Raw genomic sequence first — 24,503 nt, 5'->3', positions numbered from 1 at the left:
TGTATATATGCATTTACACAAAATGGAATAATTTGCTGACAGCTCAGTCCCCCCCAGTTCAAAAATCCTATCTGCGCCCCTGCTTCACTCATGCGCAGTCGAGAAAAATCTAACTCGAAACGCAATCCTGAATTTTCCGTCTCCTCATACATGACTGTAGTTTGAAGACGGTCCCTTAAACCGTGCTGTCGTTTGCGCATGCGCGTCTTCGTCTGCCGCACCGCACGCTGCTCTCCTCCACACTGGGCCTTCCTCATCAGCATCCCACCATCCACAGCTTTAACTCCCTGAGGAGGAGGAGAAGGAGGGTCTGAAAACGAGAAGAACTTGTCGGAGACGGACACCAGACTAGAGAGTGAAGTGTGTTCAAATCTCAGACTTGCTGCGATGGAGAGAAAGGTAGGAGCACAAAAAACATCTGCATCCATTCTTACCGCCGTCAACATCACCTTCCGCGTCCAGCTGTGCAAAAACTGCGTTTTTTTTTTCCATCCGAGCGTTTCTGAAATATAGTCACGACACACACACACTCCTATAGGCCTCTTCTGCTATTTAGAAAACCTTCTGTTTCCCCACAACAGCTCCAGGTTTCACCTAAGACACTGAGAGCACATCTGGATCATGCTCATATTGTCCCTTGTTTCCCTCAGCATTACACATGTTATTGTTTATAATACAGAGAGGCGCCCTGACTCTCAGGATGTTCCACTTTTATTTATGGAAAACAAGTTTAAAAAATAGAAACAGTAGCTGCATGTCTAAGTTTGCATGAGATTCAGGTAGTGACGGTATGGAAGCCACATAGTATTTCATCCATCCATCCATAGCCGCTTATCCTGGTCTACAGGGTCGCAGGCAAGCTGGATCCTATCCCTGCTGAGTATGGGCGAGAGGTGGGGGACACCTAGTCATCGCAGGGCTGACACATAGACAACCATTCACACTCACATTCACACCCAGAGCATTTTTTAACATAGATTTGGTCTCCTAGTCAATGCCAAACCAGCTTCACTGGGAGACCAAATTTTAAATGTCTTTATTATGTCTTATCATTTGGTTCAGTCAGTTGCAATTAATTAACCAAGTACCATGTACACTACCGTTCAAAAGTTTGGGGTCACTTTGAAATGTCCTTATTTTTGAAAGAAAAGCACTGTTCTTTTCAATGAAGATGACTTTAAACTAATCAGAAATGCACTCTATACATTGCTAATGTGCTAAATGACTATTCTAGCTGCAAATGTGTGGTTTTTGGTGCAATATCTCCATAGGTGTATAGAGGCCCATTTCCAGCAACTCTCACTCCAGTGTTCTAATGGTACAATGTGTTTGCTCATTGCCTCAGAAGGCTAATGGATGATTAGAAAACCCTTGTACAATCATGTTAGCACCGCTGAAAACAGTTGAGCTCTTTAGAGAAGCTATAAAACTGACCTTCCTTTGAGCAGATTGAGTTTCTGGAGCATCACATTTGTGGGGTCGATTAAATGCTCAAAATGGCCAGAAAAATGTCTTGACTATATTTTCTATTCATTTTACAACTTATGGTGGTAAATAAAAGTGTGACTTTTCATGGAAAACACAAAATTGTCTGGGTGACCCCAAACTTTTGAACGGTAGAGTACATTTAACAAGGAAAACGAAGATCTATGTTATAAGATATACACACAAGATCATGTTGGTTAAGAAAAACAAAACTAAAATTTGGTTACTGAGATGGCTGATGTCAGAATCCGATGTCATTACTGTGTAACTTTGAGTGTCATATTTGTGCTTGGTAATTGCTCTTGATAGCTGTGTAGTCACTGTAGTGTGTTTGTCTGTATGGTGATTGGTGAACCATTTTGCATCACAGAATATGCTGCATGGTGGTGTAGTGGTTAGCGCTGTCGCCTCACAGCAAGAAGGTCCTGGGTTCGAGCCCCGTGGCCGACGAGGGCCTTTCTGTGCGGAGTTTGCATGTTCTCCCCGTGTCCGCGTGGGTTTCCTCCGGGTGCTCCGGTTTCCCCCACAGTCCAAAGACATGCAGGTTAGGTTAACTGGTGACTCTAAATTGACCGTAGGTATGAATGTGAGTGTGAATGGTTGTCTGTGTCTATGTGTCAGCCCTGTGATGACCTGGCGACTTGTCCAGGGTGTACCCCGCCTTTTGCCCGTAGTCAGCTGGGATAGGCTCCAGCTTGCCTGCAACCCTGTAGAACAGGATAAAGCGGCTACAGATAATAAGATGAGATGAGAATATGCCGCAGCGGTGCAGCCGCATGGACTCTGGGGCCTGTGATTGTATTGCCCAGACCAGTTGGTCTCCTAGTGAAAAATCCTTAAAAAATGCTCTGTTCACAGCACCTACGGTCAATTTAGAGCCACCAATTGCATGTCTTTGGGAAACTGGAGCACTCGGAGGAAGCCCACGCAGACACGGGAAGAACATGCAAACTCCACACAGAAAGGCCCTCGCCAGCCTCGAACCCAGGACCTTCTTGCTGTGAGGCGATAGTGCTAACCAGTGTTGCCAGATGCTGCTGACGTTTTCCAGCCCAAAATATGTTCAAAACCCGCTAAAATGCACTTAAAACCGCCCAATCTGGCAACACTGGTGCTAACCACTACACCACCGTGCCACCCCATAGTATTTCGTAATAATGAGAATTCCTTTCGTCATTCTGATTCTGTATCTCACAATTATGAGATACTCTTTAATAACAATGAGAATGTTTTCTCAAATCATAATAGAATATCTCAGTATTATGAGATAGTAAAACGTAATTCTGAGAAACTTTAACAAAGTCGAGGTTATTATTTAAATTACATTGGCTGGCTTTTTTCATGGTATATCAGATTCAGCTAGCATGATTATTGAAAGAGTCAAAGACGAGTTCAGTATCACACAAGCTGAATGGAATATACAAATGGTCTCCAAATCTGGCCACTGGGATACCAAATGGTCTCCCAGTGGCCAGATTTGGTCTCCTAGTCAATGCCAAACCAGCTTCACTGGGAGACCAAATTTTAAACCAAGTTATGTCTTATCATTTGGTTCAGTCAGTTGCAATTAATTAACCAAGTACCATGTAAGTATACATTTAACAAGGAAAACGAAGATCTATGTTATAAGATATACACACAAGATCATGTTGGTTAAGAAAAACAAAACTAAAATTTGGTTACTGAGATGGCTGATGTCAAAATCTGATGTCATTACTGTGTAACTTTGAGTGTCTTTGACATAACATTTGTGCTTGGTAATTGCTCTTGATAGCTGTGTAGGCACTATAGTGTGTTTGTCTGTATGGTGATTGGTGAACCATTTTGCATCACAGAATATGCCGCAGCGGTGCAGCCGCATGGACTCTGGGGCCTGTGATTGTATTGCCCAGACCAGTTGGTCTCCTAGTGGAAAATCCTTAAAAAGTGCTCTGTTCACAGCACCTACGGTCAATTTAGAGCCACCAATTAGCCTAACCTGCATGTCTTTGGGAAACTGGAGCACTTGGAGGAAGCCCACACAGACACGGGAAGAACATGCAAATTCCACGCAGAAAGGCCCTCGCCGGCCTCGAACCCAGGACCTTCTTGCTGTGAGGCGATAGTGCTAACCACTACACCACCATGCCACCCCATAGTATTTCATAATAATGAGAATTCCTTTCGTCATTCTGATTCTGTATCTCACAATTATGAGATACTCTTTAATAACAATGAGAATGTTTTCTCAAATCATAATAGACTATCTCAGTATTATGAGATAGTAAAACGTAATTCTGAGAAACTTTAACAAAGTCGAGGTTATTATTTAAATTACATTGGCTGGCTTTTTTCATGGTATATCAGATATATTCCATTCAGCTAGCATGATTATTGAAAGAGTCAAAGACGAGTTCAATATCACACGAGCTGAATGGAATATAGTGTCTTGCAAAAGTATTCATCCCCCTTGGTGTTTGCCCTGTTTTGTTGCATTACAAGCCCGAATTAAAATGGATTTTTGGAGGGTTAGCACCATTTGATTTACACAACATGCCTATCACTTTAAAGGTGCACATTTGTTGTTTTATTGTGACAAAAACAATTAAGATGAAAAAACAGAAGTCTCGAGTGATCATCTTTCATGTGTTTGTGGAGTCTGCCACATGCTGTTGGGCAAACTCCAAATGTGTTTTCTTAAGCAATGGTTTTTTCCTGGCCACTCTTCCATAAAGCCCCGCTCTGTGGAGTGTACGGCTTAAAGCGGTCCTATGGACAGATACTCCCATCTCCGCTGTGGATCTCTGCAGCTCCTTCAGTGTTATCTTTGGTGTCTTTGTTGGATCTCTGATTAATGCCCTCCTTGCGAGTTTTGGTTGGTGGCCTTCTCTTGTCAGGTGTGTAGTGGTGCCATATTCTTTCCATTTTGCTATAATGGATTTAATGGTGCTCCCTGGGATATTCAAAGTTTGGGATATGTTTTATAACCCAACCCTGATCTATACTTCTCCACAACTTTGTCTCTGACCTGTTTGGAGGCTCCTTGGTTTTCATGTTGCTTGCTTAGTAGTGTTGCAGAGTCAGGGTCCTTCCAGAACAGGTTGATTTATACAGACATCATGTGACAGATCATGTGACACTTTGATTGCACACAGGTGGATCTTAATCAACTAATCATGTGACTTATGAAGTGAATTGGTTGGACCAGCTCTTATTTAGGGGTTTCATGCGAAAGGGGGTGAATACTTATGCACACTCCAGATTTCTGGTTTTTTTTCATCTTAATTATTGTTTGTGTCACAATAAAAAAGCAATGTGTACCTTTAAAGTGGTCGGCATGTTGTGTAAATCAAATGGTGCTACCACTCAAAAAATCCATTTTAATTCCAGCTTGTAATGCGACAAAACAGGATAAACACCAAGGGGGGATGAATACTTTTGCAAGGCACTGTATCTGATATACCACAAAAAAAACCCAGCCAATATTATTATAAAGTGTTTTCACCGATGTCACCAAAACACGAAAGTCCCGGATGTGCGGCCATATTGGACGCATTGATTTGTGTAAACAAACAACGCTTGCATTTCACACAGGAAAAAATTGCGGTTTTCGTAATGTCATCGGCCAAAGAAACTTGCAATCAGAAGACAGAAGCTGCTAGAAAGTATGTAGAAGGCCAAGAGCCCGCTATCTGGAGAAACTGCAGTTAATTGATGCCCTGAAACCATACGAAATGGGAGAGGAACTGGTAATCATAAGTGATTTTTTAAATACTTTGTACTGCATAAAAAAGCTTGCTTACCCAAGCTTTCAACTCTATCCAGAGTCTTTGTCAGGGGGAAATGGCGTCACTTCGAGCATGCATTGTGCATGCCCGCAAGAATGTTGTCCCAATTCTCCGGAAGCTGGTACCAGCCCCCGTCTCGGTTTAGGAAGGGCTTGAGGGTTCTGATGTGGATAGCTTCTCGTACACCTCTTTTAAACCAGTCCGGCTCCTGGTCTAGAATTTTCACATTGTCTAGCAGTATCCTGTGTCCCAAAATTGCAGTTTCACAGAAAACATGAGAAAAACAGAATAACCCTACCTCAAACATGAAATCATGAAATTGGGAAACCTATGCACATAATTTAGGAGAGTATAAGAAAGTAAGCATTTGATTAATATAATTTGACTGTATTTTCAGTCATACAGGGTTTCCGCGGAGTCTTAAAAAGTCTAAAATTTGATAATCCTAATTTAAGGCCTTAAAAAGTTTGCTAATGGCTGTCCGGTCCCTGTACGAACGGAGCAGGAGTCTGGTTCGCATTGCCGGCAGTAAGTCAGACCTGTTCCCAGTGCATGTTGGACTCCGGCAGGGCTGCCCTTTGTCACCGGTTCTGTTCATAATTTTTATGGACAGAATTTCTAGGCGCAGGCAGGGGCCGGAAGGAATCCTGTTTGGGAACCACAGGATTTCATCTCTGCTTTTTGTGAATGATGTTGTCCTGTTGGCTTCTTCAAACCAGGACCTCCAGCATGCACTGGGGCGGTTTGCAGTCGAGTGTGAAGCGGCTGGGATGAGAATCAGCACCTCCAAGTCCGAGGCCATGGTTCTCGACCGGAAAAGGGTGGCTTGCCCTCTCCAGGTTGGTGGACAAGTCCTGCCTCAAGTGGAAGAGTTTAAGTATCTCGGGATCTTGTTCACGAGTGAGGGAAGGATGGAGCGTGAGATTGACAGGCGGATCGGTGCAGCCTCCGCAGTGATGCAGTCGCTTTACCGGTCCGTTGTGGTGAAGAGGCGAAGCTCTCAATTTACCGGTCGATCTATGTTCCGACTCTCACCTATGGTCATGAGCTTTGGGTAATGACCGAAAGAACAAGATCGCAGATACAAGCGGCCGAAATGAGTTTCCTTCGCAGGGTGGCTGGGTGCTCCCTTAGAGATAGGGTGAGAAGCACAGTCACTCGGGAGGAGCTCGGAGTAGAGCCGCTGCTCCTCCACATCGAGAGGAACCAGCTGAGGTGGCTCGGGCATCTTTTTCGGATGCCTCCTGGACGCCTCCCTGGGGAGGTGTTCCAGGCATGTCCCCCCGGAAGGAGGCCCCGGGGAAGACCCAGGACACGCTGGAGGGACTATGTCTCTCGGCTGGCCTGGGAACGCCTCGGTGTTCTTCCCGAGGAGCTGACCGAGGTGTCTGGGGAGAGGGAAGTTTGGGCTTCCATGCTTAGACTGCTGCCTCCGCGACCCGGTCCCGGATAAAGCGGAAGAAGACGAGAAAAAGTCTAAAATACGAGCATATTTTGCGTTGTAGGTCTTAAATGTAATTTTGTGAAGTCTTAAATCCTTACGTCCATTTACCCCATTCGCTTTTTTTTTTAAAAATGTGTTGCTGATATTCATAATTAATCATATAGGCTAGGCCTACTTAGTATCAGTAGGCTACGCTGCAAACTACAAATGAGACACAGTGGAATCCGGCGTCTAGCCCGGTTGGCATGGTGATGCACAGAGCGTGGTGCGCGCGCATTTAGACAGTAGAGCCTAAAAGAAGTGAGGGAGATTGTCACGGTTTGTAGCAAAATGGGCAAATGCAAGTTTAATGACTGCTGGCTTGAATGCAATGATTTCGTAGACTGGTTAAAACGTGTACCAAACAGTCCGTTTGAGGCGCACTGCACATTGTGCAAAAGAACACTCAAATTCAGCACCCTGGGTGTAAAGGCACTGGAATCGCACGCGAAAACGGAGAAGCACCAGGCTGCCCATAAAAGTCTGCAACAATCGCATGCCATCACTCAATTTTGTTCACCGTTGTCAGGTCCAAGCACATCTCGAGACGGTGTATCAGCTAACTCCGTGCGAACTGTAACGTTACAACACAAACCGTACGGAATCGAATGCCTCATCCTCAAGTGATTTGTGGGATGTCTTTGGCTCCACTGCAACTTAGTTCCTCATTAATGCAAGAGCGCACCCGAGGGATGTAATGAGTTCATTGGTGAATGATAATAAATTTTGTTATTTTGAAAGTAATTCAGGATCTCCCAATTTTCTTTATTTTTTTTGTGCGGCATACACTACCGTTCAAAAGTTTGGGGTCACCTAGACAATTTTGTGTTTTCCATGAAAAGTCGCACTTTTATTTACCACCATAAGTTGTAAAATGAATAGAAAATATAGTCAAGACATTTTTCTGGCCATTTTGAGCATTTAATCGACCCCACAAATGTGATGCTCCAGAAACTCAATCTGCTCAAAGGAAGGTCAGTTTTATAGCTTCTCTAAAGAGCTCAACTGTTTTCAGCTGTGCTAACATGATTGTACAAGGGTTTTCTAATCATCCATTAGCCTTCTGAGGCAATGAGCAAACACATTGTACCATTAGAACACTGGAGTGAGAGTTGCTGGAAATGGGCCTCTATACACCTATGGAGATATTGCACCAAAAACCACACATTTGCAGCTAGAATAGTCATTTAGCACATTAGCAATGTATAGAGTGCATTTCTGATTAGTTTAAAGTGATCTTCATTGAAAAGAACAGTGCTTTTCTTTCAAAAATAAGGACATTTCAAAGTGACCCCAAACTTTTGAACGGTAGTGCAAGTCTTAAATTTAACCTGTTATGGTCTTAAAAAGGTCTTAAAAAGTCTTAAATTGAACTTGTTCAAGCCTGCAGAAACGCTGTTATGATCAATGGAATGTTAACTTAAAGTGAAAAATACAAAACAAAGCTTTAACAGCCAACAATACAACTTTTAACATCATATTACTGTTTATGTGTCACATAAACCAGGATCAGGAACATGAAGAGTAACACAGTAATACTACTGTAATGCTGGCAGCCATCTTGGATTGGTAATTTTCAGGCTCTTTGCCCCGGATAGCGATTTTGGCACACGAGTTATTCCTTGGGGTCAAATTAGCCTATAACAGTTGAGTTATCCTCTCCCAAATTATGTGCATACATGTCTAAGTTAGGTGGAGGGGTTTGTGTGCTTGAATGATCCTAGGAGCTATGTTGTCGGGGGCATTATGCCCCTGTTAGGGTTTCCCAAGGCAGACAGGTCCTAGGTGACAGGCCAGACCAAGAGCAGTTCACCAAAAAACCCCTATGGAGAAAAAATCCAGGACCGTGACGTCGCCCGGTAGGACGCAGCCGGGGCCCCACCCTGGAGCCAGGCCCGGGGTTGGGGCTCGTATGCGAGCGCTTGGTGGTCGGGCCTTTGCCCATGGGGCCCGGCCGGGCTCAGCCCGAAGAGGCGACGTGGGCCCGACCTCCTGTGGGTTCACCACCCACAGAGGTAGCAGTAGGGGTTTGGTGCAGTGTGGATTGGGTGGCAGTCGAAGGCAGGGGCCTCGACGACCTGACCCCCGGACACAGCGGCTGGCTGTTGGGACATGGAATGTCACTTCGCTGGGGGGGAAGGAGCCTGAGCTTGTGCGGGAGGTTGAGAGGTACCGGCTAGAGATAGTCGGGCTCACCTCCACGCACAGCTTGGGCTCTGGAACCCAGCTCCTCGAGAGGGGCTGGACTTTCCACTTCTCTGGAGTCGCCCATGGTGAGCGGCGGCGGGCTGGTGTGGGCTTCCTTATAGCTCCCCAGCTCAGCCGCCATGTGTTGGAGTTTACCCCAGTGAACGAGAGGGTCGCCTCTCTGCGCCTTCGGATTGGGGAGAGGGCTCTTGCTGTTGTTTGTGCCTACGGGCCAAATAGCAGTATAGAGTATCCGGCCTTCTTGGAGTCCCTGGGAGAGGTACTGAGGGGTGCTCAGACTGGGGACTCCATTGTGCTACTGGGGGACTTCAATGCTCACGTGGGCGATGACAGTGACACCTGGAGGGGCGTGGTTGGGAGGAACGGCCTCCCCGATCTGAACCCGAGTGGTGTTTTGTTATTGGACTTCTGTGCTAGTCACAGTTTGTCCATAACGAACACCATGTTCGAGCATAGGGGTGTCCATAAGTGCACGTGGCACCAGGACACCTTAGGTCGGAGGTCGATGATCGACTTTGTAGTCGTGTCATCTGATCTCCGACCCTATGTCTTGGACACTCGGGTGAAGAGAGGGGCTGAGTTGTCAACTGATCACCACCTGGTGGTGAGTTGGATCCGCTGGCGGAGGAGGAAGCTGGACAGACCTGGCAGGCCCAAACGTATGGTGAGGGTCTGCTGGGAACGTCTGGCCGAGCACTCTGTTGGGGAGGTCTTTAACTCCCACCTCCGGGAGAGCTTTTCCCAGCTTCCGAGGGAGGCGGGGGACATTGAGTCTGAGTGGACCATGTTCTCTACCTCCATTGTGGACGCAGCTGTTCGGAGCTGTGGCCGCAAGGTCTCCGGTGCCTGTCGTGGCGGCAGTCCCCGAACCCGGTGGTGGACACCGGAAGTAAGGGATGCCGTCAAGCTGAAGAAGGAGTCCTATCGGGCCATGTTGACCTCCGGGACTCCTGAGGCAGCCGACGGGTATCGGCAGGCCAGGCGTGCTGCAGCTCGGGCAGTTGCGGAGGCAAAAACTCGGAACTGGGAGGAGTTCGGGGAGGCCATGGAGAAGGACTATCGGTCGGCCTCGAAGAAATTCTGGCAAACCGTCCGGCGCCTCAGGGGGGGGAAGCAGTACTCTGCCAACACTGTTTACAGTGCGGGTGGGGAGCTGTTGACCTCGACTGGGGACATTGTCGGGCGGTGGAAGGAATACTTTGAGGATCTCCTCAATCCCACCGTCATGTCTTCCACTGAGGAGACTGAGGCTGATGACTCAGAGGTGGACTCGTCCATTACCCAAGCCGAAGTCACTGAGGTGGTTTGCAAGCTCCTCGGTGGCAAGGCACCGGGGGTGGATGAGATCCGCCCTGAGTATCTCAAGTCTCTGGATGTTGTGGGGCTGTCTTGGTTGACACGCCTCTGCAACATCGCGTGGCGGTCGGGGACAGTGCCTCTGGAGTGGCAGACTGGGGTGGTGGTCCCTCTTTTTAAGAAAGGGGACCGGAGAGTGTGCTCCAATTATAGGGGAATCACACTTCTCAGCCTCCCAGGGAAAGTTTACTCCAGGGTACTGGAGAGGAGAATTCGACCGATAGTCGAACCTCGGATCCAGGAGGAACAATGCGGTTTTCGTCCTGGTCGCGGAACACTGGACCAGCTCTATACCCTTCATAGGGTGCTCGAGGGTTCATGGGAGTTTGCCCAACCAGTCCACATGTGCTTTGTGGATCTGGAGAAGGCATTCGACCGTGTCCCCCGTGGTATTCTGTGGGGGGTGCTTCGGGAGTATGGGGTTCGGGGCTCTTTGCTAAGGGCTGTCCGGTCCCTGTACGAACGGAGCAGGAGTCTGGTTCGCATTGCCGGCAGTAAGTCAGACCTGTTCCCAGTGCATGTTGGACTCCGTCAGGGCTGCCCTTTGTCACCGGTTCTGTTCATAATTTTTATGGACAGAATTTCTAGGCGCAGCCAGGGGCCGGAAGGAATCCTGTTTGGGAACCACAGGATTTCATCTCTGCTTTTTGCGGATGATGTTGTCCTGTTGGCTTCTTCAAACCAGGACCTTCAGCATGCACTGGGGCGGTTTGCAGTCGAGTGTGAAGCGGCTGGGATGAGAATCAGCACCTCCAAGTCCGAGGCCATGGTTCTCGACCGGAAAAGGGTGGCTTGCCCTCTCCAGGTTGGTGGAGAAGTCCTGCCTCAAGTGGAGGAGTTTAAGTATCTCGGGATCTTGTTCACGAGTGAGGGAAGGATGGAGCGTGAGATCGACAGGCGGATCGGTGCAGCCTCCGCAGTGATGCGGTCGCTTTACCGGTCCGTCGTGGTGAAGAAGGAGCTGAGCCAAAAGGCGAAGCTCTCAATTTACCGGTCGATCTACGTTCCGACTCTCACCTATGGTCATGAGCTTTGGGTAATGACAGAAAGAACAAGATCGCGGATACAAGCGGCTGAAATGAGTTTCCTTCGCAGGGTGGCTGGGCGCTCCCTTAGAGATAGGGTGAGAAGCACAGTCACTCGGGAGGAGCTCGGAGTAGAGCCGCTGCTCCTCCACATCGAGAGGAACCAGCTGAGGTGGCTCGGGCATCTTTTTCGGATGCCTCCTGGACGCCTCCCTGGGGAGGTGTTCCAGGCATGTCCCCCCGGGAGGAGGCCCCGGGGAAGACCCAGGACACGCTGGAGGGACTATGTCTCTCGGCTGGCCTGGGAACGCCTCGGTGTTCTTCCCGAGGAGCTGGCCGAGGTGTCTGGGGAAAGGGAAGTTTGGGCTTCCATGCTTAGACTGCTGCCTCCGCGACCCGGTCCTGGATAAGTGGAAGAAGACGAGACGAGACGATGTCTAAGTTAGGTCCTAGACCATAGAGACATCAAAATTTCACAGTTCATCTGTTGTTTACAAATAGAAGTGAACAAAGTGCAAAAGAAGCCCGAATTTACCCTTGCAAATACAACTGCTTTGTCATCACTGACTGGTTTAATTAATAAGGTATTTACCAGGGCGGCACGGTGGTGTAGTGGTTAGCGCTGTCACCTCACAGCAAGAAGGTCCTGGGTTCGAGCCCCGTGGCCGGCGAGGGCCTTTCTGTGTGGAGTTTGCATGTTCTCCCCGTGTCCGCGTGGGTTTCCTCCGGGTGCTCCGGTTTCCCCCACAGTCCAAAGACATGCAGGTTAGGTTAACTGGTGACTCTAAATTGACCGTAGGTGTGAATGTGAGTGTGAATGGTTGTCTGTGTCTGTGTCAGCCCTGTGATGACCTGGCGACTTGTCCAGGGTGTACCCCGCCTTTCGCCCGTAGTCAGCTGGGATAGGCTCCAGCTCGCCTGCAACCCTGTAGAACAGGATAAAGCATTCATTCATTCATTCATTCATTCATTATCTCTAGCCGCTTTATCCTTCTACAGGGTCGCAGGCAAGCTGGAGCCTATCCCAGCTGACTGCGGGCGAAAGGCGGGGTACACCCTGGACAAGTCGCCAGGTCATCACAGGGCTGACACATAGACACAGACAACCATTCACACTCACATTCACACCTACGGTCAATTTAGAGTCACCAGTTAACCTAACCTGCATGTCTTTGGACTGTGGGGGAAACCGGAGCACCCGGAGGAAACCCACGCGGACACGGGGAGAACATGCAAACTCCGCACAGAAAGGCCCTCGCCGGCCACGGGGCTCGAACCCAGGACCTTCTTGCTGTGAGGCGACAGCGCTAACCACTACACCACCGTGCCGCCCCCAGGATAAAGCAGCTACAGATAATGAGATGAGATGAGTTGAGGTATTTACCCATCCAGAGACAAAGAAGTTATAGGCTTCCACCGACTTACAAGCCTTCATTTGAGATTTGTCGACCTACGAAGTCTGTCAAACCAGATAGAACGTGATATCTCGGTACTCGATGGTTGGTAGAAGCGTCTTATCTTCAGAAAATTCTCATCTCATTATCTCTAGCCGCTTTATCCTGTTCTACAGGGTTGCAGGCAAGCTGGAGCCTATCCCAGCTGACTACGGGCGAAAGGCGGGGTACACCCTGGACAAGTCGCCAGGTCATCACAGGGCTGACACATAGACACAGACAACCATTCACACTCACATTCACACCTACGGTCAATTTAGAGTCACCAGTTAACCTAACCTGCATGTCTTTGGACTGTGGGGGAAACCGGAGCACCCGGAGGAAACCCACGCGGACACGGGGAGAACATGCAAACTCCGCACAGAAAGGCCCTCGCCAGCCACGGGGCTCGAACCCGGACCTTCTTGCTGTGAGGCGACAGCGCTAACCACTACACCACCGTGCCGCCCCTCAGAAAATTCTGACTTTTTTAAAATAATGTGGGTCAGAACCACACATATCTCTCTTCTTGGATTGGTAACAGCATGTAAGTCGCACGGTGGTGTAAGTGGTTAGCACAGTCGCCTCACAGCAAGAAGGTTCTGGGTTCGAGCACAGCGGCCGGCGGGGGCCTTTCTGTACGGAGTTTGCATGTTCTCCCGTGTCTGTATGGGTTTCCTCCAGGTGCTCCAGTTTCCCCCCACAGTTCAAAGACATGCAGGTTAGGTTAATATGGGACGGCCTTGGGCTGAGGTGCCCTTGAGCGAGGCACCTAACTCCCAACTGCTCCCAGGGTGCTGTTAGCATGGCTGCCCACTGCTCTGGGTATGTGTGTGTGTGTGTGTGTGTGTTTGTTCACTGCTTCAGATGGGTTAAATGCAGAGAGGAATTTCACAAGTGTGTGATGAATAAAGTTGTGCTTTCTTTCTTTTTCTTTCTTCTCTTTGTATTGAATCTTTGCTGGACCGTTCAAATCATAGTAATACTGAGAAAATTCAGCATTGTTTACAGACGCTTTCAGCAGCCACCATCTGAGTTGCTTTGTATATCCACCAAAATGCTGGACGCTCATGACGTAGCAGATTTTGATCACGTGATTGCAAGTCAAAGATACATGCGCACGCTCTTTTCCAGTTTATCTATGTCTGTTGGCTTGTTTTTCTCTTGTAAATGTGTGTGAAGAATATCTAATGAAGTTTTGGTAGCCTTTCGGGTGTTCAACATCCATCCATCCATTATCTGTAAAAACACTTATCCTGTACAGGGTCGCAGGCAAGCTGGAGCCTATCCCAGCTGACTACGGGCGAAAGGCGGGGTACACCCTGGACAAGTCGCCAGGTCATCACAGGGCTGACACATAGACACAGACAACCATTCACACTCACATTCACACCTACGGTCAATTTAGAGTCACCAGTTAACCTAACCTGCATGTCTTTGGACTGTGGGGGAAACCGGAGCACCCGGAGGAAACCCACGCGGACACGGGGAGAACATGCAAACTCCACACAGAAAGGCCCTCGCCGGCCACGGGGCTCGAACCCGGACCTTCTTGCTGTGAGGTGACAGTGCTAACCACTACACCACTGTGCTGCCTGCTATCAAACCAAATGAATGAAACCTGCTAGAAGGGAATAGAATGCATGGTTTTATTCCATTGAAAAAGTGTCCTGTATGTATAATAATCACCGATATTCACTGAGCCTTATGCAAATAATTGTTTTAGTATAAATACACAGGTGATTATTTCAATTTTTTTTAATGATTTGTTTCAAACTTCTAAAGCGGCATGCAAATGTAATAAAGGCGCGGTGCAGATTTGTGTCACTTATCTATGCCGAGTCACATAAAATATTTTTTTGAAATAGATAAAATAAATCACAATTCCACCTTTTAGACCAAACTTTGTAGCATCTTTACCAACTTTCTCATTTGCCATTAGATGGCAAGTCATAATTACAAGATCCTACACTATAAAAATGATTTGTTGTTTTAACTTAAAAAAGTTAGTGTCCAGGCTGCCTTAAAATTTTGAGTTCATTGAAATTCATATAGTAAGTTAAATTGTTCGCCTCATTGTGTTAAAGTGCATATTCTGGACCAATTTCGTTTTTTTTAATATGAAAGTATGTTCCTTTACACACTCATCCAGAAGGGTAATTTTGCACAAGATCATCTGTCTACAGCAGAAAAAAAATAAATAACAAAACGTGTCTGGAAAAATCCCAAGGGAGTCTGGAGCCAGATTCGTTACGTCACCTGCGGAAGCGCCAGCAGGCTGCGCGAGCTTTGCACGGTTTCAGTGCACAGCCTGTGTAGACCAAGCGCTCCCGTTTCTCTCTCATTGTCCGGTCTTTTGGGAAACGATGAGTACTAATCCCATCAAGATTGGTGTTGCTACAACCTCCGACGATACATCTGTTAACCATTTTAATAATTACGTGATAACGTTGAAGAAATTTGCAGAAAACCACCAGGTCGTTTTCTCATAAACAAACCAGCGCTGACGTAGGATTCAGAGGGAGGCGTCCCGCACGCGACGTCACGAAAATCAATGTTTGCCGGGAAATCCAAATGCCAAGTTTTTTCAGAGGCGGACCAATTCGCCTCAAATGGCTTGATTTCAACTGAATTTTTCTGGTATTGCACAAGGTACAAAAATTGCAGAGAATGCAGAATGTTACAGATATTTGACCAAAGTTTAATATAAAATTGGAAAACTACATTGATCTTGCTCCTGAATTTACCCATGATATGCACTTTAATGGATAAATTAAGAATGAATATTTTTTTCTTTAAAATGATATCGTATTTTAAAACGATATTTGTTATACTTCTGACTCGTTTTCTTCAAACCTGGGATACAGAGGAAATATTTCTTCCTATGTGCGGGATTCAACAGGACATGAGCTCGACCGAGTCAGAGAAATATTATGATAGAGAGAGGAATAATTATGATGAAGTAATAAGATTGTAGTAAAATTCTCATGATTATGATCAGTAGCCTGTTTCACAACACAGAATGATACTCCAGCGCTGTTGAATTCTCACATCCGATTGGTCAGTAGGTGTTGATTAACTTTCTCTAACAGCAGCCTTGACTGAAGGTTCAGCTGCAGAGCAGTTCACAGGTTTACATTCCTGAGCTCATTCAAATGGTATTGTTTCTATCGTAACAGTGAATTCACAGGGACGTGTATGGCAGACATTCGGATACAGATAGATATGTGTTGCAGTTTAAGAAAGAAAAATGTCTGGTTGTTGATATGGTGAAAGGTTTTGTAAGTTGTCTATAAGAAGACAACTTAATCTAGTCAATAAGTCGTCTGCAACTAGAGAGTCTTCAGGACAGCGGACTTTGTGCTTTAGGATTTCTCAGTAACGTGACAAGCTGCATGAAAGAAGGGGGGGAAGCGGCTAGTGAATGAATGATGTTAGTACAGTTGTAATAACAGGAAATAATGTCTCACGGATTTTCCACAACATTACATGAACTATAAATGGTTATTCATGAATAAACTAAAACTATTATTACAACCCCGATTCCAAAAAAAATTGGGACAAAGTACAAATTGTAAATAAAAACGGAATGCAATAATTTACAAATCTCAAAAACTGATATTGTATTCACAATAGAACATAGACAGCATATCAAATGTCGAAAGTGAGACATTTTGAAATTTCATGCCAAATACTGGCTCATTTGAAATTTCATGACAGCAACACATCTCAAAAAAGTTGGGACAGGGGCAATAAGAGGCTGGAAAAGTTAAAGGTACAAAAAAGGAACAGCTGGAGGACCAAATTGCAACTCATTAGGTCAATTGGCAATAGGTCATTAACATGACTGGGTATAAAAAGAGCATCTTGGAGTGGCAGCGGCTCTCAGAAGTAAAGATTGGAAGAGGATCACCAATCCCCCTAATTCTGCGCCGACAAATAGTGGAGCAATATCAGAAAGGAGTTCGACAGTGTAAAACTGCAAAGAGTTTGAACATATCATCATCTACAGTGCATATCATCATCAAAAGATTCAGAGAATCTGGAAGAATCTCTGTGCGTAAGGGTCAAGGCCGGAAAACCATACTGGGTGCCCGTGATCTTCGGGCCCTTAGATGGCACTGCATCACATACAGGCATGCTTCTGTATTGGAAATCACAAAATGGGCTCAGGAATATTTCCAGAGAACATTATCTGTGAACACAATTCACCGTGCCATCCGCCGTTGCCAGCTAAAACTCTATAGTTCAAAGAAGAAGCCGTATCTAAACATGATCCAGAAGCGCAGACGTCTTCTCTGGGCCAAGGCTCATTTAAAATGGACTGTGGCAAAGTGGAAAACTGTTCTGTGGTCAGATGAATCAAAATTTGAAGTTCTTTATGGAAATCAGGGACGCCGTGTCATTCGGACTAAAGAGGAGAAGGACGACCCAAGTTGTTATCAGCGTTCAGTTCAGAAGCCTGCATCTCTGATGGTATGGGGTTGCATTAGTGCGTGTGGCATGGGCAGCTTACACATCTGGAAAGACACCATCAATGCTGAAAGGTATATCCAGGTTCTAGAGCAACATATGCTCCCATCCAGACGACGTCTCTTTCAGGGAAGACCTTGCATTTTCCAACATGACAATGCCAAACCACATACTGCATCAATTACAGCATCATGGCTGCGTAGAAGAAGGGTCCGGGTACTGAACTGGCCAGCCTGCAGTCCAGATCTTTCACCCATAGAAAACATTTGGCGCATCATAAAACGGAAGATACGACAAAAAAGACCTAAGACAGTTGAGCAACTAGAATCCTACATTAGGCAAGAATGGGTTAACATTCCTATCCCTAAACTTGAGCAACTTGTCTCCTCAGTCCCCAGACGTTTACAGACTGTTGTAAAGAGAAAAGGGGATGTCTCACAGTGGTAAACATGGCCTTGTCCCAACTTTTTTGAGATGTGTTGTTGTCATGAAATTTAAAATCACCTAATTTTTCTCTTTAAATGATAATTTTCTCAGTTTAAACATTTGATATGTCATCTATGTTCTATTCTGAATAAAATATGGAATTTTGAAACTTCCACATCATTGCATTCCGTTTTTATTTACAATTTGTTCTTTGTCCCAACTTTTTTGGAATCTGGGTTGTATTATTATTATTATTATTATTATTATTATTTGGAAAATTGCAATAGGTTATTCAAGAGGAATAAATTCTACGTGATGTGTAGGTATAGGAAAATAACCCACGACAGATTGGTGTGATGTCATTACAACGCTGTCATGTTTTATTCCTTACTGACTGAGCTTTCAATAATTCATAAAGTCTATCGAATTTACCAATCAAATAATGAGCACTTGATCAAGTCTGATGCTGAACAATCAACCTAAATCATATATCTTCCCTCTCAGGTGTATTTAAACTCTGTTCAAACTCTCTGAGGTGTATTAACTCATCTTCAACTCATTCAATATCATGCTAGCTGAATGGACTATATCTGATATACCACAAAAAAAAGCCAGCCAATATTATTATTATTATTATTATTATTACAACCCCGATTCCAAAAAAGTTGGGACAAAGTACAAATTGTAAATAAAAATGGAATGCAATGATGTGGAAGTTTCAAAATTCCATATTTTATTCGGAATAGAACATAGATGACATATCAAATGTTTAAACTGAGAAAATGTATCATTTAAAGAGAAAAATTAGGTGATTTTAAATTTCATGACAACAACACATGTCAAAAAAGTTGGGACAAGGCCATGTTTACCACTGTGATACATCCCCTTTTCTCTTTACAACAGTCTGTAAACGTCTGGGGACTGAGGAGACAAGTTGCTCAAGTTTAGGGATAGGAATGTTAACCCATTCTTGCCTAATGTAGGATTCTAGTTGCTCAACTGTCTTAGGTCTTTTTTGTCGTATCTTCCGTTTTATGATGCGGCAAATGTTTTCTATGGGTGAAAGATCTGGACTGCAGGTTGGCCAGTTCAGTACCCGGACCCTTCTTCTACGCAGCCATGATGCTGTAATTGATGCAGTATGTGGTTTGGCATTGTCATGTTGGAAAATGCAAGGTCTTCCCTGAAAGAGACGTCGTCTGGATGGGAGCATATGTTGCTCTAGAACCTGGATATACCTTTCAGCATTGATGGTGTCTTTCCAGATGTGTAAGCTGCCCATGCCACATGCACTAATGCAACCCCATACCATCAGAGATGCAGGCTTCTGAACCGAGCGCTGATAGCAACTTGGGTCGTCCTTCTCCTCTTTAGTCCGAATGACACGGTGTCCCTGATTTCCATAAAGAGCTTCAAATTTTGATTCGTCTGACCACAGAACAGTTTTCCACTTTGCCACAGTCCATTTTAAATGAGCTTTTGCCCAGAGAAGACGTCTGCGCTTCTGGATCATGTTTAGATACGGCTTCTTCTTTGAACTATAGAGTTTTAGCTGGCAACGGCGGATGGCACGGTGAATTGTGTTCACAGATAATGTTCTCTGGAAATATTCCTGAGCCCATTTTGTGATTTCCAGTACAGAAGCATGCCTGTATGTGATGCAGTGCCGTCTAAGGGCCCGAAGATCACAGGCACCCAGTATGGTTTTCCGGCCTTGACCCTTACACACAGAGATTCTCCCAGATTCTCTGAATCTTTTGATGATATTATGCACTATAGATGATGATATGTTCAAACTCTTTGCAATTTTACACTGTCGAACTCCTTTCTGATATTGCTCCACTATTTGTCGGCGCAGAATTAGGGGGATTGGTGATCCTCTTCCCATCTTTACTTCTGAGAGCCGCTGCCACTCCAAGATGCTCTTTTTATACCCAGTCATGTTAATGACCTATTGCCAATTGACCTAATGAGTTGCAATTTGGTCCTCCAGCTGTTCCTTTTTTGTACCTTTAACTTTTCCAGCCTCTTATTGCCCCTGTCCCAACTTTTTTGAGATGTGTTGTTGTCATGAAATTTCAAATGAGCCAATATTTGGCATGAAATTTCAAAATGTCTCACTTTCGACATTTGATATATTGTCTATGTTCTATTGTGAATACAATATCAGTTTTTGAGATTTGTAAATTATTGCATTCCATTTTTATTTACAATTTGTACTTTGTCCCAACTTTTTTGGAATCGGGGTTGTATTATTATTATTATTATTATTATTATTATATACACACTCTCTTCCAGTTTTTCGATGTCCGTTGGTATGTTTTTCTCTTGTAAATATGCCTGAAGAATATCTAATAAAGTTTTGGTAGCTTTTCAGGTGTTCAATGCACAATGCTCAAAAAACCTCATGTCCTATCGTCCCAGACAACTAAAGTCTGTGCAAGGACGAGTCAAACTTTAATGGTAATCGTCTGATCGGATGACAAAAGTTAGTGCTGGCAACCTAAGCAACACAGGCGCTAAGAGAGCAGGTAACCAGTCTAAAGTAGCTCGTCTCGTTTCACGGAAAATGCATTAAAAAGTTTTATTCATCAACACAATATATAAAAGTACAAAAGATATTTTGAGGAAATCGTTCAAATTTCCTTGTTTTTGGTTATAATTCGTCGAAGTATGCGTGTTCGAGTGTACTGGAAAAGCTCGGCTCAGAGGGGTCCATGTAATGACATAATCATACCAATTGGCTAAGGGCGACGAGGGTCAAGGACATCGTGTGCCAGCAGTGTGGTTGAAGCGGGCAGGTGTCAAACTTGGAACTTTTATATCACGATTGGAGTTAATAATAAACAGTATCACTGAATAATGTTCCTTACCTCTAACCTGTGTGTGTGTGTGTGTGTGTGTGTGTGTGTGTGTGTGAAATATAAAACCATTTTTTAATTGTTTTTGATGGTTTCATATATTTTGTAATGATATAATTTTTATTTTCTAAATATTTATCAATATCCCACCATTGTGGCACGGGAGCCTGTGATTGGTAGACAGCTGACAAAGGGTGTCTCCCATTGGTTGTGAATTGTGACATAAAAATCGTAAACACATACAGGACCTGCTGATTGGCTGTTCACATACTGAAGGCAAGCAGAGATGTCTGGCGTCTGGTGCTGTTGTCCAAAGAAAACTATAGCTAAAAAAGCTCTACTACTGGATTACTTGGGCAATCTTAATCAGAAAGAAGCCACGGACAGATATACATGGAAATTAGAGTTTATTAGCGGTTCTGATCCGCACAAAATTCCTCGAAACGACTGGAGTGATGGTGCAGATTTGTGGCCTAGCGTTAGCATTAGCTACATGTTGGAATATACCTTCTTTTCCCCGAAAAGTCCCAACACGGAACACAGTTTTAAAAAACTACAGAAGCAAGAAAACCTTCTTTGTGTAAAGACTTTTTCCCGACATCAGCTTTTGGGAACAGAATGTTGTGAAAGCCAAAGCATTTCCTCTCAAAGAGCTCTGACCTAAACTGTGGGCTAGATCTTATTCCCACTTGTCCATGTCTCATCAACCTTAAGGACATGTAGTTACACAGCTATCTGCACTCAATCATTTATACAGTGATGCTTATTATTGTTAAGACAATATCTGAAGTGTTATTATTTGTACAATAACAAAATATATTGCTGTAGACTTTCAAACAATATTGTAAGATTTTATTTTAATTTTATCTAACAGTGGATGATACAGTAATTACAAACGCTAACAGAATCAGCACATTCCAGTTGTAGCTGTAGTCATATAGTAACTATAATCAGCCTTGTAATAAATAATAATTTCAGTAAACGGTTGATGTTCAGTTCCCTTTTCATTTATTCTCGATTCAAAGGCACAACTGAGTCACACAGGTTGATCAGTGTGTAACGGACAGTAACCATTTTATCCAAAATAGTTTTTCCTGCCTGAGTCAATTTATTTCCATTTCACATGCTGTTGTAAATTTCAGTGTGTGTGTGTGTGTGTGTGTGTGTGTAGAACTCTCTCGAACTGTAGGTTCATTTCTACACTCTGGTTCCATGGTGACATTTTGCACAGGACTGGGTTCCTTTGATAACAAAAACAAAGATCCAGCATTATTATTATTATTATATGCTTTCAAAACTCTACAGCTTAATATCTCATCTCATTATCTCTAGCCGCTTTATCCTGTTCTACAGGGTCGCAGGCAAGCTGGAGCCTATCCCAGCTGACTACGGGCGAAAGGTGGGGTACACCCTGGACAAGTCGCCAGGTCATCACAGGGCTGACACATAGACACAGACAACCATTCACACCTACGGTCAATTTAGAGTCACCAGTTAACCTAACCTGCATGTCTTTGGACTGTGGGGGAAACCGGAGCAAACCCACGCGGACACGGGGAAAACATGCAAACTCCACACAGAAAGGCCCTCGCCGGCCACGGGGCTCGAACCCGGACCTTCTTGCTGTGAGGCGACAGTGCTAACCACTACACCACCGTGCCACCACAGCTTAATATACCCTAAATTATTAATTGCTCTACTACTAGAACTTTTCTTTCTGAATGTGTCTGCATATATTGGTGTCATGGTTTTGTGGATTTATGCTTCACCTATTTAAAAAAAAATCAACTGCATTCTGTCCTCTCCAAAATAAAATAAAGCTCTGGGCAAGTGGGATTGTTTTTTGGGTGAGTATGTTTTGGGTGCTGCTTGCCCATTGGGCAGCTAAGGCTGGGAGATTTTTTTCGAGGACTGATGCATCTTTCTCTTTCCCGGTGAACAAAGAAATGCTTCTGTGCATGCACAGCAGAAAACTCTCTCGTTGAACATTCGCATCAGCTCCGACGTGTGACATCATGTTGTCTTGACAACCATGCAATATCATAAGCCATATTCAATGCTCATTCTCCATTGAGTAGAGTGATATAATACACATAGGATAAGCGATATGCTAACAATATTGCATACTATCAAACCAAATTAATGAAACCCGTTAGAAGGGAATAGAACATGTTTTTATTCCATCAAAAAAGTGTCCTGTATGTATAATAATTAAATAATATTGGCTGGCTTTGAGTGGTCTATCAGATATATTCTATTCAGCTAGCATGATATTGAACGAGTCGAAGACAAGTAGCTGAATGGAATATATCTCATATGCCACGGAAAGAAGCCAGCCAATATTATTATTATTATTATTATTATTATTATTATTATACATACACACTTTCTTCATATCAGCATTCTCGACATCCAATGCAAGCTTACCCACGACTCGGTGCTGTTAGTACAGCAGTGCAGTTACCTTCCTTAGTAAGTCTTAGTGTTAGCGAAGGCCAATGCTTGCGCAATCAAGCAGAATACTATTATTCTTATTCTTATTTTCCCTGTGTAATTTACTTAGTTACTGGGTCATTCCATGCCAAATCAACAAGAGGTTATGCTCGACCATCTCAGATTTCAATGAAATTTGGAGGGCTCAGAGATACTATTAAAAGAAGTTAATCCCCAAAACTTGAGCTTCCTATCACCAATAGTTTCAGAGATACAGGCATTTGAATTTTTTGATTTTTTTGTTTTTTGCTCAAAACATACATATTTCAAAGTGCAATATAATCTTTATTATGCAAGATAGAAACCTAAAATTTTGCACAGAGAGACTCAATGTCTTGTACTACAAGCTTCAACTTAGAATTTCAACGGTCATTGTATATTAAATGGTGATTTTAACAAGGAAATTAAAAAGACAAATTTGCATTTTTTGCATTTTTAACTCATTCTGGAAGCTTGCCTGTGGCAGTAATGCTTAAACTAAGAATGTTATTCAAATCTACACAGAAATATCTACCAATTTCAGTTTTACCAAGTCTCCACTATTCCTAGTTTGTCTGTAATAGGGTTTTGAAATTCGCCGATTTCTAAAACATGCCATTTTCAGTAGCAAGAAATCCAATGTGGGATAGCAGTTAGGAACTTGTAAATTTTTTTCAGTAATCCCCAAGACCCATATTTTATATTTCCAAATTTTTGTTCTGTGTCTCTCAAGTATTTTTAAACTACAGGGGTTTAAAAAATCCATTTTCACCAAATTCGAATTTTTGATATATTTTCATATAACTGATATTTGAGGGTTAATAAATGCTTCAATAAGGCTCAAGTAGGTTAGGAGACATGTTTCTTCCTCAATTTTAAATAAAATTTAAATTAATGCTCAGTATTAATTATTTGTAAATTGATTTTAATCTAAGACTGTGTAACATTAGCAATCAATGACCAGCTATTGTGTACCAGTCAACAGCCAGCCTTATCAATATCAACACAGCACAATAGGTGACCTTTGATACCAGAACAGGTGGCTCATATCTTATAGTTTTAGAGTCTGTAAACTGCATACTTGTTCAGATAACATTATATTGCTTGGATTATATTAAATACATTGTAATACAGAGCACTGAGAAAATTTACCAATGTTATTAACTGAATGTGTTTCTTTGCAAGGATTGGATATTTTGAATAGTTGACTAGGGAATTTAATTGTAGTTGCTTTCAATTTGAGATCAGTATAAATGAGTTTGTTCTTAGACATCTAGAAATGGCTGAACTTCCTCCCTGTTCTATAGGAATTGGACTAAAGAAAGATTCTGACTGCCATAAACTAACATACAACAGAAATTGTAAGTTAAATACACTCTCTCAGTATAGTTTGGAGCAAATTTCATTAATTAAACAGAGAACTGAACTTGAGAACATTTCAAGCACAGACACAGTATGTCTGCATCATGAGAAACTGTTTCTGATGAAATATGAAGAGCTACAGAAAAGTTGTT

General features: G+C 43.9%; 1 protein-coding gene across 1 annotated transcript in view; it reads left to right on the top strand.

Annotated features, from left to right (window-relative positions):
- The first annotated feature begins 260 nt into the window (after positions 1 to 260).
- The window catches only part of smarcd3a (SWI/SNF related, matrix associated, actin dependent regulator of chromatin, subfamily d, member 3a), a 96,785-nt gene continuing 72,542 nt past the window's right edge, over positions 261 to 24,503 (top strand). Inside the window, exon 1 of the mRNA XM_060932685.1 lies at positions 261 to 399. Within this exon, the coding sequence (XP_060788668.1) occupies positions 388 to 399 (12 nt within the window). The 5' untranslated portion in view covers positions 261 to 387. The remainder of the gene's footprint in view (positions 400 to 24,503) is intronic.

This window comes from Neoarius graeffei, chromosome 1 (genome assembly GCF_027579695.1).
Source record: "Neoarius graeffei isolate fNeoGra1 chromosome 1, fNeoGra1.pri, whole genome shotgun sequence".
Taxonomy (NCBI): domain Eukaryota; kingdom Metazoa; phylum Chordata; class Actinopteri; order Siluriformes; family Ariidae; genus Neoarius; species Neoarius graeffei.
Note: the sequence above shows the minus strand (reverse complement) of the source record. Positions and strands in the feature narration are given on the sequence as shown.